The sequence below is a fragment of the Nicotiana tomentosiformis genome, chromosome 9, assembly GCF_000390325.3.
Source record: "Nicotiana tomentosiformis chromosome 9, ASM39032v3, whole genome shotgun sequence".
In the NCBI taxonomy this organism is placed as follows: domain Eukaryota; kingdom Viridiplantae; phylum Streptophyta; class Magnoliopsida; order Solanales; family Solanaceae; genus Nicotiana; species Nicotiana tomentosiformis.
Genome location: NC_090820.1, coordinates 9787495 through 9802661, shown reverse-complemented (window position 1 = coordinate 9802661; position 15167 = coordinate 9787495). Strand labels below are relative to the sequence as shown.

The following is a 15167-nucleotide window of genomic DNA, read 5'->3' as shown; positions in this document are numbered from 1 at the left end:
ATTCAAACAAAAACCCTTAGAAAAGAATCGTGGTACAAAGAAAAACCAAGGGAGAATTAAACCACCTAACAAAATAAAATCTTTTTGTCTTTTTCTTTCGACTTTAATCCCTTAAGAAATCCATCGAATGATATCCATTGTCACGATAAATAGAAAATTTTAAATTTTTTATGTATATTCAATATTTTTCTATCAAACTACTACAACTAACCAAAAACAACTAACCAACTTAATATACATAAAACATACATACAAACATATCCCCCACCCCACACTTTAAGTTGTGGCATGTCCCCATGATACACAATTAAAAAGCATAAGGTGGAGGAAACTTCCCTGAATCTCTAGTCGGGTTTTGAATCAAAGTCAGGCTCCATTTCATGCGCCCGAACTAGTGCACACATCCACGTAGACAGCTTCTTCTTAGCCTTCTTGGGGTACACCCCACACTTGTCTTTCTCAATCACTTGAGTCTTTTCTTTTTAACTCATCACCTTCCACTCAATACTTGTAATTGGCTTCTCTTTTTTCACTCCAGTTGCTATATTCATCTCAAAAGTCACTGTCTCCTCACCCACTCTAAGCATGAGTTTTCTATCATGTATATCTAGTATAGCTCTACCTGTTGCTAAAAATGGTCTTCCTAGGATGAGGGGGAACTCCTCGTTCTCCTCCATATTCACCACTATGAAATCTATAGGAAATACGAACTTATCCACCCGCACCAAAACATCATCTACTATCCCCTCGGGTGTTATAGTTATTTTGTCTGCCAGCTGCAAAGATATTGGCACCGACCTTATCTCTCCAATTTCCTTCTCCAGTTTCCTGTAAATAGACAATGGCATTAGATTAATTGAGGTACCCGAATTACATAAAGATTTATCAAAGTTTTGAGTGCCTAAAGAGCAAGGTATAGTAAAACTCCTTGGATCTCCACACTTTTGTGGGAGTTTATTTTGTAAGATTGCGCTGCAATGCTCTGTGAGCTTGACCACTGAGGTCTCTTCTATCTTCCTCTTCTTTGTAAGGATCTCCTTCAAGAACTTAGCATAAGTCGTTATTTGTGATAGAACTTCAGTGAATGGAAGATTGACATTAACCTTTCTCAACATAGATACAAATCTCTCAAGCTGTTTGTCCAGCTTTTCTCTATAGAGCTTTTGGGGAAAAGGTAGAGCAGGCATGTGCTTGCTCTCTTCATTAGTGTTCTCCCTTCTTGAAGTTTCCTCTTTTTTCTTTATCTCAGCTCCCTTCTTGCCTTTCTTCTTCTCAATCTTTTTATCATCATCTTAAATTTTCAGCTCCTTCCCACTTTCTTTTCCAGGCGCAACTTCTTTTAAAATTGGAGTGGGATCTTTCAACACTTGTCCGCTTCTCAAGGTCACAACATATACCTTTTCTTTGGGATTTGTTTTCAGTATCAGCTTGTAGAGTACCTGGGATTCTCTCAGATAATATAGTTGCAATTTGTCCCACTTGTCTCTCCAAGTTACGCAAACCTATCCCCAGTTCTTTGATAGCTGCACCATGAGCATCCAATCTCTCATTTGTCTGGACAATGAATGACTTCATCAGATCTTTTAACCCGGACTGAATTTGCTGTTGAGGCTAAAACTGCGGCCTCTGTTGATTCACAAAAACTGGAGCTCCTTAAAATCTGGAGCTTTTGGTTGCCATGCATTTGTTGTACCCCTGGGTGAACTCCATGAAAAATCGGGGTGCTTCTAACCCATTGCATTGAAGTTGTAATTACCAACAGCATTAACTTCCTCGATCGAGGCTTGACACTCATAAGTAGGATGTCCTCTTCCACATATGTCACATATTGTAGGAGGCTCACTGTGTATTGAAGCTAAAGTTAGCTTCCTTATTTCCTTTGCCATGGCATCAAGTTGTACCAGCACAGATGTGTTAACATCAACTTGGTGAACACCCGTTGGTCTTCTTCTTTCAACAACTTCAGAGGGCCACTGATTTGCATCCTCAGACAACTCATCTAGAATTGTGACTATCTCCTTTGGAGTCTTTTTTATCAAAGGGCCTCCAGCTGCATTGCTCAATATTTTGCGTGAAGTTAGTGTCAATCCATCCCAAAACTCCTGGAGTTGCATCCAGAGTTCTATTCCACTATGCTAACACTTACGCACTATTCCTTTGAACCTCTCCCAAGCTTCAAACACTGTTTCAGTCTCATTTTGACAGAAGTTGTGGATTTCCCTTCTAAACTTGCCCATCTTAGCTGATAAGAAATATTTGTCAAGAAATTTTTTGGTCATCTCATCCCATGTTTGAATCGATCCATTAGGCAAGCTTCGAAGCCAGTGCTTTGCATCGTTTTTGAGAGTGAAGGGGAGTGCCCTTAAGTACACTGCATCTTGTGACACGCCATTATATTGGAAAGTGTTCATAATCTCCTCGAAGTTCATCATATGATTGTTTGGATCTTCTTTCATCTTTATTCTCAAGACACAGATGTTTTAGAAGGTTTAAACTAACCACTGCTTTAACTCAAAATTATTAGCTACAACAGGAGGTGGTCTCATACTCGATAAGCCTTGGTTGTAGACCGGTCTCGCATAATCATCGAGTGGTCTCCCTTAGCGTGGGCTATGTTTCCGAACTGGTCTGCCCCTACGTGTCGATTCTGAGCCATTCTTCGAGTCCTCTCCTCCTCATAGACAAATTGTGCATTATGAAGAGTTGTCTCCTCCATATCTCGTGCAGCTTTTTCTCTTTGTTGGGTTGCCTCTCTTGTATCCAAATCAACATTATCCTCATCTCCAACCATAACTTCTTTGGTTGAGGATTGCCCAACCTTCTCTGTATTCGTGGGGAGATTTATTTCTTTCCTCAGCTGTCGCAGTTGCTTCTCAATTTCTGGATTGTAAGGTAGCACTTCCTTTATAGAGGATCGAGTCATGCACCAATCTAACTTGTAGCCTACGCACAGTCAAGGAACACTAAACGTAAAAAGAGAAAAATAAAATAAAAATAAAAATTCTTGAATTAGCACTACAAACTATTTTCAACACTATTGGTTGAAAATCCCCGGAAACGGTGCCAAAATATAACAAGCTAAAAACACAACACAAAATTATGCTCGCTAGTCGAATATAGTATAGAAAATTATCGTATCCACAGGGATTGGATTTAAATAGTGCTTTCGTAGTTTATAGCTTGAATGCTATCCAAGATGACCAACAATTGAAATTTTTGTTATTAAACTAAAATTTAACTAAAAGTCTAAACTATGGGCTAATGACAATCACAACAAGAGTAAGCAAGAAGATATCAAAGGGAGAAAATAGGGGTTGATTGGATAGGTGTAAGATACTTGTTTGGGAATTAACTCTAGTTGATTCACTTCTAAGGTTCAAGTGAGTCTCTCGAATTCACTCAATTATTAGTCCAAACGTTCAGTAGAAACTCCTCTCTCGATTAAGTCTCAACCTCACAATATAAACTAAATTAAGCTCGGTGAAGATATGCACAAATTCGTAGCGGAGTGGTCCTTAGGAGAACCTCTTTGGATTATCCTCCTAACTAGGTCTAAACATCAATTCAATTATCCTCTTTCGATTACTATGAAGAATCAATGAATTAAACCAAAAAAATAATGCAACAACATCACGAGTTATGCCTCTTTCGATTACATAAACAAGTAAAAATATATGCAACAACAAAAACACCCAAAATAATTCAATACATAAACTAGAGTTAATATCCACAAACAATTCTCAAAACACCAAATCCATCAATCCCTAAGGAAGAATTACTCCATGGATATGGAGAAATTCATCACAATTAAGTTTAAGTCAAAGGAAAACATAACACATCCAAACCCTTGTCTTGAGTGAGGATGAATGGTGACATCCTTGTGCTCTTGCTTCTCCCTTTTCTCCCTCTTCTCCTTAGCTTCTTTAGGTCTAAATTATGTCAAAAGTCCCCAAAATACGTTTTGCCATGTATATATACCAAGTAGGGTCGGGCCCAAACAAATACACCTTCTCCTACGCAAAATAGGACACTTTTCCTGGACAGGACGTGCGCGGCCGCGCACCAGGAAGTGTGCTCCCGCACTTGGTCGCGCATGTTTCACCCTGTTCTGCCTCCAGTGCGCGACCAGTGCGCAGCCGCGCATGTGGGGCTGCGCACGTGGGTGGCGTTCTGTTGAGTATTTGGGAAAATGTAAAACATAAACGTTGTAACCCTTTTAAATATCTTTCCAACGATATATTGTGCAGCCCAAACGGATTTCTGAGCGAAAGATTATGTGCATTTTACTGGATAATGCGTAGTATGCCTGTTCGATTCTTCGTTTCGTTCTTAAAATACACTATCATCCGTTGATCCCCGAACACGATTCCAACTTAATCCTTGGAATTTTACTCAAACTTCAAAGCTCCATAATAGCATGAATTCATTCCTTAACATCTACATTGCTCGAAATTACTCCTACAAAGTAATAAAATATATAATTAGTGCAAAACACTAGCGATTAAAGCTCAATTCAATTAAAGTACAGTAAGTTAAGGTGAGATAAGCAACTAAAACACACAATTATAGTCTACCATCACGCAATTGCGAGCACCAGCCTCACAATTGCGAAGGTGAAAGTTGGGGCACAAATGTCGCGAAAGACTTCCCCTTTGCATTTGCGAAGGCAGCATGATTTTGGCTAGGTTCGCATTTGCTAACATTTGTTCGCTTTTGCGAGGTTCCCAGATTTGCAATTGTGAAGCCTTTTGTCGCAATTGCGATGATGATTGAGGCTGTCGGGGTTCGCAAATTCGAGTCCTGGTCTACAATTGCAAGGGTTCGCAAAGGTGAACCCTGTGTCGCAAATGCGACAACTTTAGCTGGTAAAAAGGGATGGGAGACGGGACTTTTCAACACATTCTCTCATTTTAGAACCCTAAACTCGGTAGGAGGCGATTTGGAGAGAGGATTTTCATCTACAAACTTTGGGTAAGTGATTATAATCTACTTCTAATCATATTCCATCAATATTTCTTAGATTTTACCATCAGAATCATGTGAATCAAAGTGAAAATTTGTGAAACCTGGTCAAGGTTTGGAAAAATAAGAAATTGAGTTTTGAGAGTCGATTTGGACTCAGATTTTGAAACTAATCACATATATGAACTCGTGGGGTGATGGGTAGTTGGGATCTACCATTAGAACTTGGTTTTGACCGGGCGAGTCCTGGGTTGACTTTTTGGAAAAGGTATAAAGATCAAAGCTTTATCTATTGTAATTGATTTCCCTTGAATTGTTTGATGATATTAAGTCGATTTTGGTTAGATTTGAGCCGTGTGAAGGTGAATTTTAGGGGAAAAGCTATTTTCGAGAGTTGAATTGGCCTAGTTGAGGTAAGTATCTTGCCTAATTTTGTGAGGGAGAACTACCCCTTAGGATTGGTATTGATTGATTCATTTGTGCTATGTGAAAGTCGTGCACGCAAGGCGACGAGTGCGTATACGGGTTGTATGTGGTATTTGACCGGTTTAGGCTACTTAGACTCTTTCCATGCTTTAATTGAAATGTCAATCATGTTCTGAATTCTCATAGTCAATCTATTCTTACTTGTGTTAGTCTATCCTTACATGCCTTAAATGACTTGTTTTGCACTTGTTCTACATCCTACTTGATAAATTACTCTTTTGTTTTATTTGAACTTGTTGCCCTTTTATTGTTACATGTTATCTCTTTCATTGTTGATTATCATTATTTAAAGTCATTGTACATGTTATCTCTTTCATTGTTGAATTACCATTATTTAAAGTCATTGTTACACGTTATCTCTTTCGTTTTGATGTATTCCTATTTAATATCATGGTTACACATTATCTTTCTCATTATGGAGTTATTGGTGTTGAAGTTGTGAAAGTCGTTATCACATTGAGGCGAAGTTATTATTTGTTGGGATATCCTTCTTGTTGAGAAATTTACATTCACTGCTTTTGTTGATATTCGTGTACACATTGTGGTGGTGCCATGGGATATTATTGTGGAAACATTGATATTGTTGATTTTTGGCAAGTTGTGACATGTGGGCACTTGTAGTGCGAGTTGTTATTGTGATGTGATATTGATGTGCATGCGGCAGTATAAGGCTAGGGGTTAATGTGCATGTGGTGGCATAAGGTGGGACTTATGTGCATGTTGCTTGTAAGGGGATATGTGAAGTTACGCGGCGTCATAAGGTGGGCTAAAATGCATGTAGCTATTTTGGGAAAAACTGTTTTCAAAACTATTAAAATGTAAGGCTCACGCTGCGGTATGAGGAAAGATTGTGATTGAGATTATGAATAGTGAATATGAGGCGGTACCTCGGTTATAATTCTTATTGTACATGAGGCGGTGCCTCGTTGTGATTCTTGTTGTTTATCTCGTGTGGGAAAGAGTTATTTGGTGGGAACACTTCTTTTTGTTTTGTTCTTCATTGTTCTATCGGTTGTTTTTTGTTCATGAACATTGTGGTTCTTTTCAATTGTTTCCCTTATGCTATCTTTATGCTTACAATCCTTTCGTTAGTCTATGTTATTAACTTGCTTCATATTACTTATTGCTCCGCTTTCCATTACTTCTTGTTATTACGTTTTCATTTTGTTTATTATATCCTAGTAGGTGTCTTGACCTGGCCTCGTCACTACTCTACTGAGGGTAGGCTTAATACTTACTGGGTACCACTACAGTATACTCATCTACGCTTCTGCACATCTTTTTGTGCAGATCTGGGTATGTCTGCTCGTGTCAGATGTTAGTGATTGACTGTTAGCAGCTTACGGAGACTTCAAGATATGCCTACTCGGTGTCTGCAGGCCTCAGAGTCACCTTCCTTTATATTTACTTCCTATTGTATTTTCATTCAGAAAGTGATGTAGTAGACATTTTTGTTTACTTTGTAGAGCTTATGACTCAGTTCCACAAGTTTTCGGAAGTGTGTTGTTGAGATTCTATTTCAGGACATCATATCAGTTTATCAGACTTGCTTTAGTATTTTTGTTAATTATCTCTCTCAAGTTATTATTAAATGTTAGGCTTACCTAGTCGTAGCGACTAGGTGCCATCACGACATCCTATAGAGGAAAATTGGGGTCGTGACAAGTTGGTATCAGAGCTCTACGTTCATAAGTGTTATGAGTCATAAGCAGGTTTAGTAGAGATCGGTACAGAGACGTATGTACTTATCTTCGAGAGGCTATAGAACTGTTAGGAAAATTCACTCCTTTGATTCCTTATCATGCGAATTGGTTGACTTAGAAAACAGAATCTTTGACTTTTTATTCTCTCACAGATGGTGAGGACACGCACTGCTGGATCCGACAATCAAACACCTGCACCCCCTGCTAGAGGCATCAGAGGTCAAGGCCAGGGCAGAGGTCGAGAAGGGTCACGTGGTGCAGCCAGAGCACCTGCATGAGCTTCCACAGAGGAGCCGCCAGCAGCTCCAATCAGGGGGCAGGCACCCGAGGTACCTGTTGCCACCTTTGCATTTCAGGAGACCCTCGCACAGTTCTTGAGCATGTTCGGTACCTTAGCTTGGGAGGGGTTGATTCCACTTGCACCAGCCATATCTCAGGCTGGGGGAGGAGCTCAGACTCCCGTAGCTTGTATACCACAGCAGTGAGTATATGTTGATCAGGTCCTAGAGGTTAGACCAGTATAGCATGTTGTTCCGGTTCAGTCCGTCGTTAGGGCAGCAACATCAGAGAAGGAGTAGCTTAGACTTGATAGGTTTAAGAAGTATCACCCTCCTACTTTCAGTGGTTTGGCTTTAGAGGATGCACATGGTTTTCTAGAGGAGTGCCACCGTATTCTCCGCACTATAGGTATTGTGGGGACGAGTGGGGTTGCTTTTACTACATTCCAGGTATCGGGAGCAGCGTATCAGTGGTGGCGGGTTTACAAAGAGGGTAGCCCAACCGATGTAGCTACACTTACATGGACTCAATTTTTAGAGTTTTTCTTGAGAGAGATTGTTCCCCAGACCCTTAGGGATGCATGGCACACGGAGTTCGAGCAGCTGCGCCAGGGTACTATAACAGTGTCAGAGTATGTTGTCAATTCAGTGATTTGTCCAAACATGCACCTGTCTTAGTTTCTACAGTCAGAGAGCGAGTTCGTCGATTTATTGAGGGGCTCAACTATGGTATTTGATTCAGGAGGGGTGCACCTCTACAGACTTCTCAGGCTCCACGGATTTAGTTAGGTCCACCAACTTCTCAGGCCATGGTTGTTGCGCCAGTTGTCGCTCCACTCACACAGCCAGCTAGGGGTGGGGGACGGGCGGGTAGAGGTCGCTCTAGGGGGGAGGCCAGGATAGATTCTATGCTTTTTCGGGTAGGACGGAGGCAGTCGTTTCAGACACAGTCATTACAGGTATGGTTCCGGTTTTCCATAGAGATGCATCAGTCTTATTTGATCCGAGATCCACTTATTCATATGTATCATCTTACTTTACCCCATATTTGGATATATCTCGTGATTCTTTGAGTTATCCTGTCTAAGTGTCCACGCCTTTGGGATATTCTATTGTTGTGGACCGTGTGTATCGGTTGTGTTTAGTTGCCATTGGTGGTTTTGAGACTAGAGTTGATCTATTGTTACTTAGTATGGTAGAATTTGATGTTATCTTAGGCTTGGACTGGTTGTCGCCCTACCATATTATTCTAGATAGTCACGCCAAGACTGTGACATTGGCTATGCCAGGTTTTTCACGGTTAGAGTGGATGGGTGCATTGGATTATGTTCCTAGTAGGGTTGTGTCACTTCTAAAGGCTCAGCGGATGGTTGAGAAGGGGTGTGATGCTTATCTATCCTTTGTGAGAGATGTCAGTGCTGATACTCCTACAGTTGAGTCAGTTCTGGTAGTGAGGGACTTCCCAGATGTATTTCCAGCAGATCTTCCGGGCATGCCGCCCGATTAATCGATTTTGGTATCGACTTGTTACCAGCACTCAGCCCATTTCCATCCCAGCATATCGTATGGCCCTAGCGGAGTTAAAGGAGTTAAACAAACAATTGCAAGAGTTGCTTGATAAGGGTTTCATTCGGCCTAGTATGTCGTCGTAGGGTGCTCCGGTCTTGTTTGTGAAGAAGAATGATGGTTCTATGCACATGTGTATTGATTACTGGCAGTTGAACAAGGTTACAATGAAGAACATATATCCATTTTTGCACATTGATGACTAATTTGATCAGCTACAGGGAGCCAAGCTGTTCTCAAATATTGATTTACGGTCAGGTTATCATTAGCTGAAGATTCGGGATCCGGATATCCCGAAGACTACCTTTAGGACTCGGTATGGCCACTACGAGTTCCTTGTGATGTCATTTGGGCTGACGAATGCCCCAGAAGCATTTATGCACCTAATGAACAGTATATTCCATCCATATCTTGATTCATTCTTCATTGTGTTTATTCAAGACATCTTGGTGTACTCCCGCAGCCGGGAGGATCATGAGCAACACTTGAGGATTGTGCTTCAGACCTTGAGAGAGAAGAAGTTATATGCAAAATTCTCAAAGTGTGAATTCTGGCTTGATTCGGTGGCATTTGTCGGTCATGTGGTATCGAGTGAGGGGATCAAGGTAGATCCGAAAAAGATTGAAGCAGTTCAGAGTTGGCCCAGACCGTCTTCAACTATTGAGATTCGGAGTTTTCTTGGTTTGGCCGGGTATAATCGCCGTTTTGTAAAGGGTTTCTCATCTATTGTTGCACCTATGACCAGATTGACCCAGAAGGGTGCTCCTTTTAAATGGTCCGAGGAGTGTGAGGCAAGCTTTCAAAAGCTCAAGACTGCTTTGACTACAACCCTAGTGTTGGTGTTGCCTACGGGTTCGAGGTCTTATATTGTTTATTGTGATGTGTCACGTGTTGGCCTTGGTGCGGTGTTGATGCAAGATCGTAGGGTGAATGCCTACGCGTCTCGGCATTTGAAAACTCATGAGAAAAATTATCCGGTCTACTACTTGGAATTGGCAACTATTGTTCATGCCTTGAAGATTTGGTGGCACTATTTGTACGGTGTGCCTTGTGAGGTCTTTACCAACCACCGGAGTCTACAACATCTGTTCAAAAAGAAAGATCTTAACTTCTGGCAGCGGAGATGGTCAGAGTTGCTTAAAGACTATGATATCACCATTCTATATCATCCCGAGAAGGCCAATGTGATGGTTGATGCCTTGAGTCGAAAGGCGGAGAGTTTGGATAGCTTAGCACAACAACCGGTAGCAGAGAGGCCACTAGACATGGATGTTCAGGCCTTGGCCAACCAGTTTGTTGTATTTGGATGTTTCGGAGCCCAATCGAGTTCTTGCTTGCGTGGTTTCTCGGTCTTCTCTATATGATCGTATCAGAGAGCATCAGTATGACGTTCCCCATTTGCTTTTCATTAAGGATGCGGTTCAGCATGGCGATGCCAAGGAGGTTTCTATTGGAGATGACGGTGTGTTGCGGATGCAGGGCCGATCATACATGCCCAATGTGGATGGGCTACGTAAGTTGATTCTTGAGGAGGCCCACAGTTTGTGGTACTCCATTCATCCGGGCGCCACTAAGATGTATCAAGATTTGAGGCAACACTACTGGTGGAGGAGAATAAAGAAAGACATAGTGGGTTATGTAGCTTGGTGCCTAAATTGTCAGCAGGTGAAGTATGAGTATCAACAACCGGGCAATTTTTTTCAGAGACTTGAGAGTCCCGAGTGGAAATGGGAGCGTATTACCATGGATTTCATTGTTGGGCTCCCACGGACTCAGAAGAAATTTGATGTGGTATGGGTGATTGTGGACAGGCGAACAAGCCAACTCATTTCATTCCGATAGTGACTACTTATTCCTCAAAGTAGCTGGCTCAGATCTATATCCATGAGATTGTTCGACTTCATGGCGTGCCAGTATCCATCATCTCTGATCGGGGTACGCAGTTCACATCGTGTTTATGGAGAGTTGTGCAGCATGAGTTAGGCACATGGGTTGAGTTGAGTACAACATTTCACCCCCAGATGGATGGACAGTCCGAGCGCACCATTCAGATATTGGAGGATATGCTTCGTGCTTGTGTTATGGATTTTGGGGGTTCTTGGGATCAGTTCTTGCCACTTGTGGAGTTTTCCTACAAACAACAGCTACCAATCAAGTATTCAGATGGCTCCTTATGAGGTCGTATATGGGAGATAGTGTCGTTCTTCGGTCGGTTGGTTTGAGCCGGGAGAGGCTAAGTTATTGGGCACATATTTGGTTCGAGATGTCTTGGAGAAGGTCAATTTGATCCAGGATCGGCTTCGTACAGCCCAATCTAGACAGAAGAGTTATGCAAATCGGAAGGTTTGTGATATTGCATTCATGGTTGGGGAGCGAGTGTTGCTCCGGGTTTCACCCATGAAGGGTGTGATGAGGTTTGGGAAGAAGGAAAAGTTGAGCCCTAGGTATATCGGACCTTTTGAGATCCTTGAGAGAATTGGTGAGGTGGCTTACAAGCTTACATTTCTACCTAGTATCTGTGGTTCATCTGGTGTTCCATGTTTTTATGCTCCGAAAGTGTTATTATGATTCGTCTCATGCTTTAGAGTTCAGCACAGTCCAATTGGATGAGGATTTGCCTTATATTGAGGAGCTGGTGCCTATCTTGGACAGACAGGTCCATAAGTTGAGATCGAAGAACATTGCTTCAGTGAAGGTTCAATGGAGTGGTCATTTGGTTGAGGAGGCGACCTGGGAGACTGAGCACGACATGCGAAGTCATTATCCTCATCTATTCACCACTTCAGGTATGTCCTTATGCATATTCAAGGACAAACGTTTATTTTAAGAGGGGGGGAATATAATGACCCGATCGGTCATTTTGTGTAATTGCGCCTCGTTTCTCTTTTTTATACTTCACACCTATGTGTTTATGGTTTTATGACTATCGGGGTTGGTTAGTTTCGTTCCAGAAAGCTTTCGGGTTGATTCGGACCCTTTGATTCTTGACATAGAAGCTTAAATTAGAAATATTGACCAAACTTTGGGTTTTCTGAAAAATAACCCTGGAACGGTATTTTGATGGCTCTAATAGCTTCGTATCGTGATTTCGGACTTGGGCGTATGCCTGTAATTAATTTCGGAAGTCCGTAGGTTGACTAGTATTGTTTTGCCAAAATTTGGCAATTTAAAGTTGGAAAGTTTGACCGTAGGTTAACTTTTAGCTATCGAACTCGGAATTTGATTTTGGGACTTGGAATAGGTATGTTATGCTATTTAGAACTTGTCTGCAAAATTTGATGTCATTTGGAGTTGGTTTGATAGGACTCGGACGTTTAGTTATAATTCTAGAGATTCTTCAACTTTACTTTGAAACTTATGCGTTTTAGTGTTCGATTCGTAGTTTTAGATATTATTTTTGTATTTTGACCACGTGAGTAAGTTCGTATGATATTTTTAGACTTGTGTGGATATTTGGTTTGGAGCCCCGAGGGCTCGGATGATTTTCGAACATGTTTTGGAATGGATTGAATAGAAATTGAACTGCTGGTGTTGCTGGTGCCCAGTTATCGCAATTGCGAGCACCAGCCTCACAATTTCGAAGGTGACAGTGGGGGCACAGATGTCGCAATTGAGACTTCCCTTTAGCATTTGCGAAGTCGGCAGGATTTTGGGTAGGTTCGCATTTGCGAACATTTTTCGCTTTGAGAAATGATTGTGATTGAGATTGTGAATTATGAATACAAGGCGGTACCTCGGTTGTGATCCTTGATATATACGAGGCTGCACCTCGGTTGTGATTCTTATTGTACATGAGGCGGTACCTCGTTGTGATTCTTGTTGTTTATCTCGTGTGGAAAGAGTTATTTGGTGGGAATACTTCTTGTTGTTTTGTTCTTCACTGTTCTAGCAGTTGTTGTTCGTTCATGAAAATTGTGGTTATTTTCAATTGTTTCCCTTACGTTATTTATATGCTTAAAATCCTTTCGTTAGTCTTTGTTATTAACTTGCTTCATATTACTTATTGCTCCGCTTTTTGTTACTTCTTGCTATTGCGCTTTCACTGTTTATTATATCCTAGTAGGTGTCTTGACCTGGCCTCATCACTACCGAGGTTAGGCTTGATACTGTAACGACTCGGCTGGTCGTTTTGAATATTATAACCCCGTTCCCTCATTTAATGGACCGGATATGGACCTATGTGTAAACGACCTCGGATTTGAATTTTGATAATTCCAATAGCTCTGTATGGTGATTTTAGGCTTAGGAGCGTGTCTGGAATATTATATGGAGGTCCATAGTTGAATTAGGCTTGAAATGCCGAAAGTTAAATTTTTGGTAAGTGTGACCGGGGGGTTGACTTTTTGATATCGGGGTCGAAATTCGATTCTGAAAATTTGAATACCTCCGTTATGTCATTTATGACTTGTGTGCAAAATTTGAGGACAATCGGACGTGATTTGATAGGTTCCGAAGTAGTTTGTAGAAATTGGAAATTTCAAAGTTCATTAGGCTTGAATCTATGTGTGATTCGTGTTTTAGTGTTGTTGGATGTGATTTGAAGGCTCGACTAAGTTCGTATGATATTTTAGGACTTGTTGGTACATTTGGTTGAGGTCCCGGGGGCCTCGGGTGAGTCTCGGATTGTTAACGGATCAAATTCGGACTTAGAAGAAATAGCTGAAGTTTCTGCCCTTTGCTGCAATCGCACCTGCGGAAATTCCATCGCAGGTGCGAGCTCGCAGAAGCGAGCCTGGCAAGCGCAAATGCGCAAATGGACAGTGGGATAGTGATCGCAGGTGCGACGGAAATTCAGCACTTGTGTGAGCACAGATGCGGAGGGACGCACGCAGAAGCGGCTTGCGCAGGAGCGCAAATAGGCGCACAGATGCGGGCAAAGGCACAGATGCGGGACTTTTACCGCACATGCGGTTGGCGCAGAAGCGGCCAAGTTGCCGCAGGTGCGAAAACCTCTGGGCAGTACAAAAACAAAGGGGTTCCGAGCTTTTGCCATTTTTGGGCATTTCAAGGTCGGGTTGGGCGATTTTGAGCAAGGCTTTCACGGGAAAACTTGAGGTAAGTCCCTTGTGATCATTTCTACTCCATAATAAGGGTGGCAAGTAGGCCTGGCCCGGTCCTAAGTGGGCTTCGCGGGCCCGGTCCTAAGTGGGCCGGTCCTAAGTGGGCCGGTCCTATGCGGTCCGGTCCTAAACGGTCCCGGGCTTCGTGGGCTTATTGCTGGAACTGGCTCGGGACCGGGACCACGAACTAACGGTCCCGGGTTAATATATAGTATATCTTAAGATGTATATATATCTTAAGATGTATATATAATATAGTATATATAGTATATCTTAAGATGTATATATAGTATATCGAATATAGCTTATATATCTTAAGTTGTATATATAGTATATATATATATACTATACTATACTATATATACATAGTATATAAGCCATATTCGATAGTATACATCTTAAGATATACTATATATACATGTATATCTACTATACTATACTATATATATATCTAGTATATCTAGTATACTTAGTATATCTTAAGATGTATATATAGTATAGTATAGTATATATATAAGTTTATATATATATGTATATCGAATATAGCTTATATATCTTATGAGATGTATATATAGTATATACTATAGTATAGCATAAATATAAGCTTATATATATATATATATATATGTGTGTGTGTGTGTGTGTGTATATATATATATATACACTATACTATATTATACTATATGTATAGCTTAAGATATATAAAAAGACAAAAATATTGTAAAGAGATATTCAAATCAATGCGTTATATTTTTATTATAGCATTAAAAATCATGAAAATATCTTTCTTAGTCTTCCTCCCCCCTATGGAATGAGCACAACAAGGTGCTAATAACACCATTGAGAAGAAAAAGAAACTAATCAAGATGTGCCAAAATACAAGTTACATATTAATTTACATGGTATCTCTTACAAATTTCATAAATCCTTCAAGGTCCGGAGGAATTTCCGTTGGTGGTGGCGGAAAGGAAGCTTGGTCATCATCGCTTCCAGGTGAAGCATCATTCTCCGCAAGTTTAGCTAGATATTCTTCGTAAGCTTCGTCTACCTCTGGTTGTGATTCAGCAAGTCCAAAATTTCTTCTTTCCGAACGGATCCAATCTCTGAAAAGT

General features: G+C 41.0%; 1 protein-coding gene across 1 annotated transcript; it reads right to left on the bottom strand.

Annotated features, from left to right (window-relative positions):
- Window positions 1–482: 482 nt before the first annotated feature.
- On the bottom strand, window positions 483–1575 carry LOC138898371 (uncharacterized). The gene is made up of 3 exons (XM_070184431.1): window positions 1398–1575; window positions 982–1291; window positions 483–828 (listed from the first exon to the last, which is right to left on the bottom strand). Exons 1-3 carry the CDS (start codon window positions 1573–1575, stop codon window positions 483–485), a joined length of 834 nt encoding a protein of 277 aa, XP_070040532.1.
- Between the last annotated feature and the right edge of the window lie 13592 nt (window positions 1576–15167).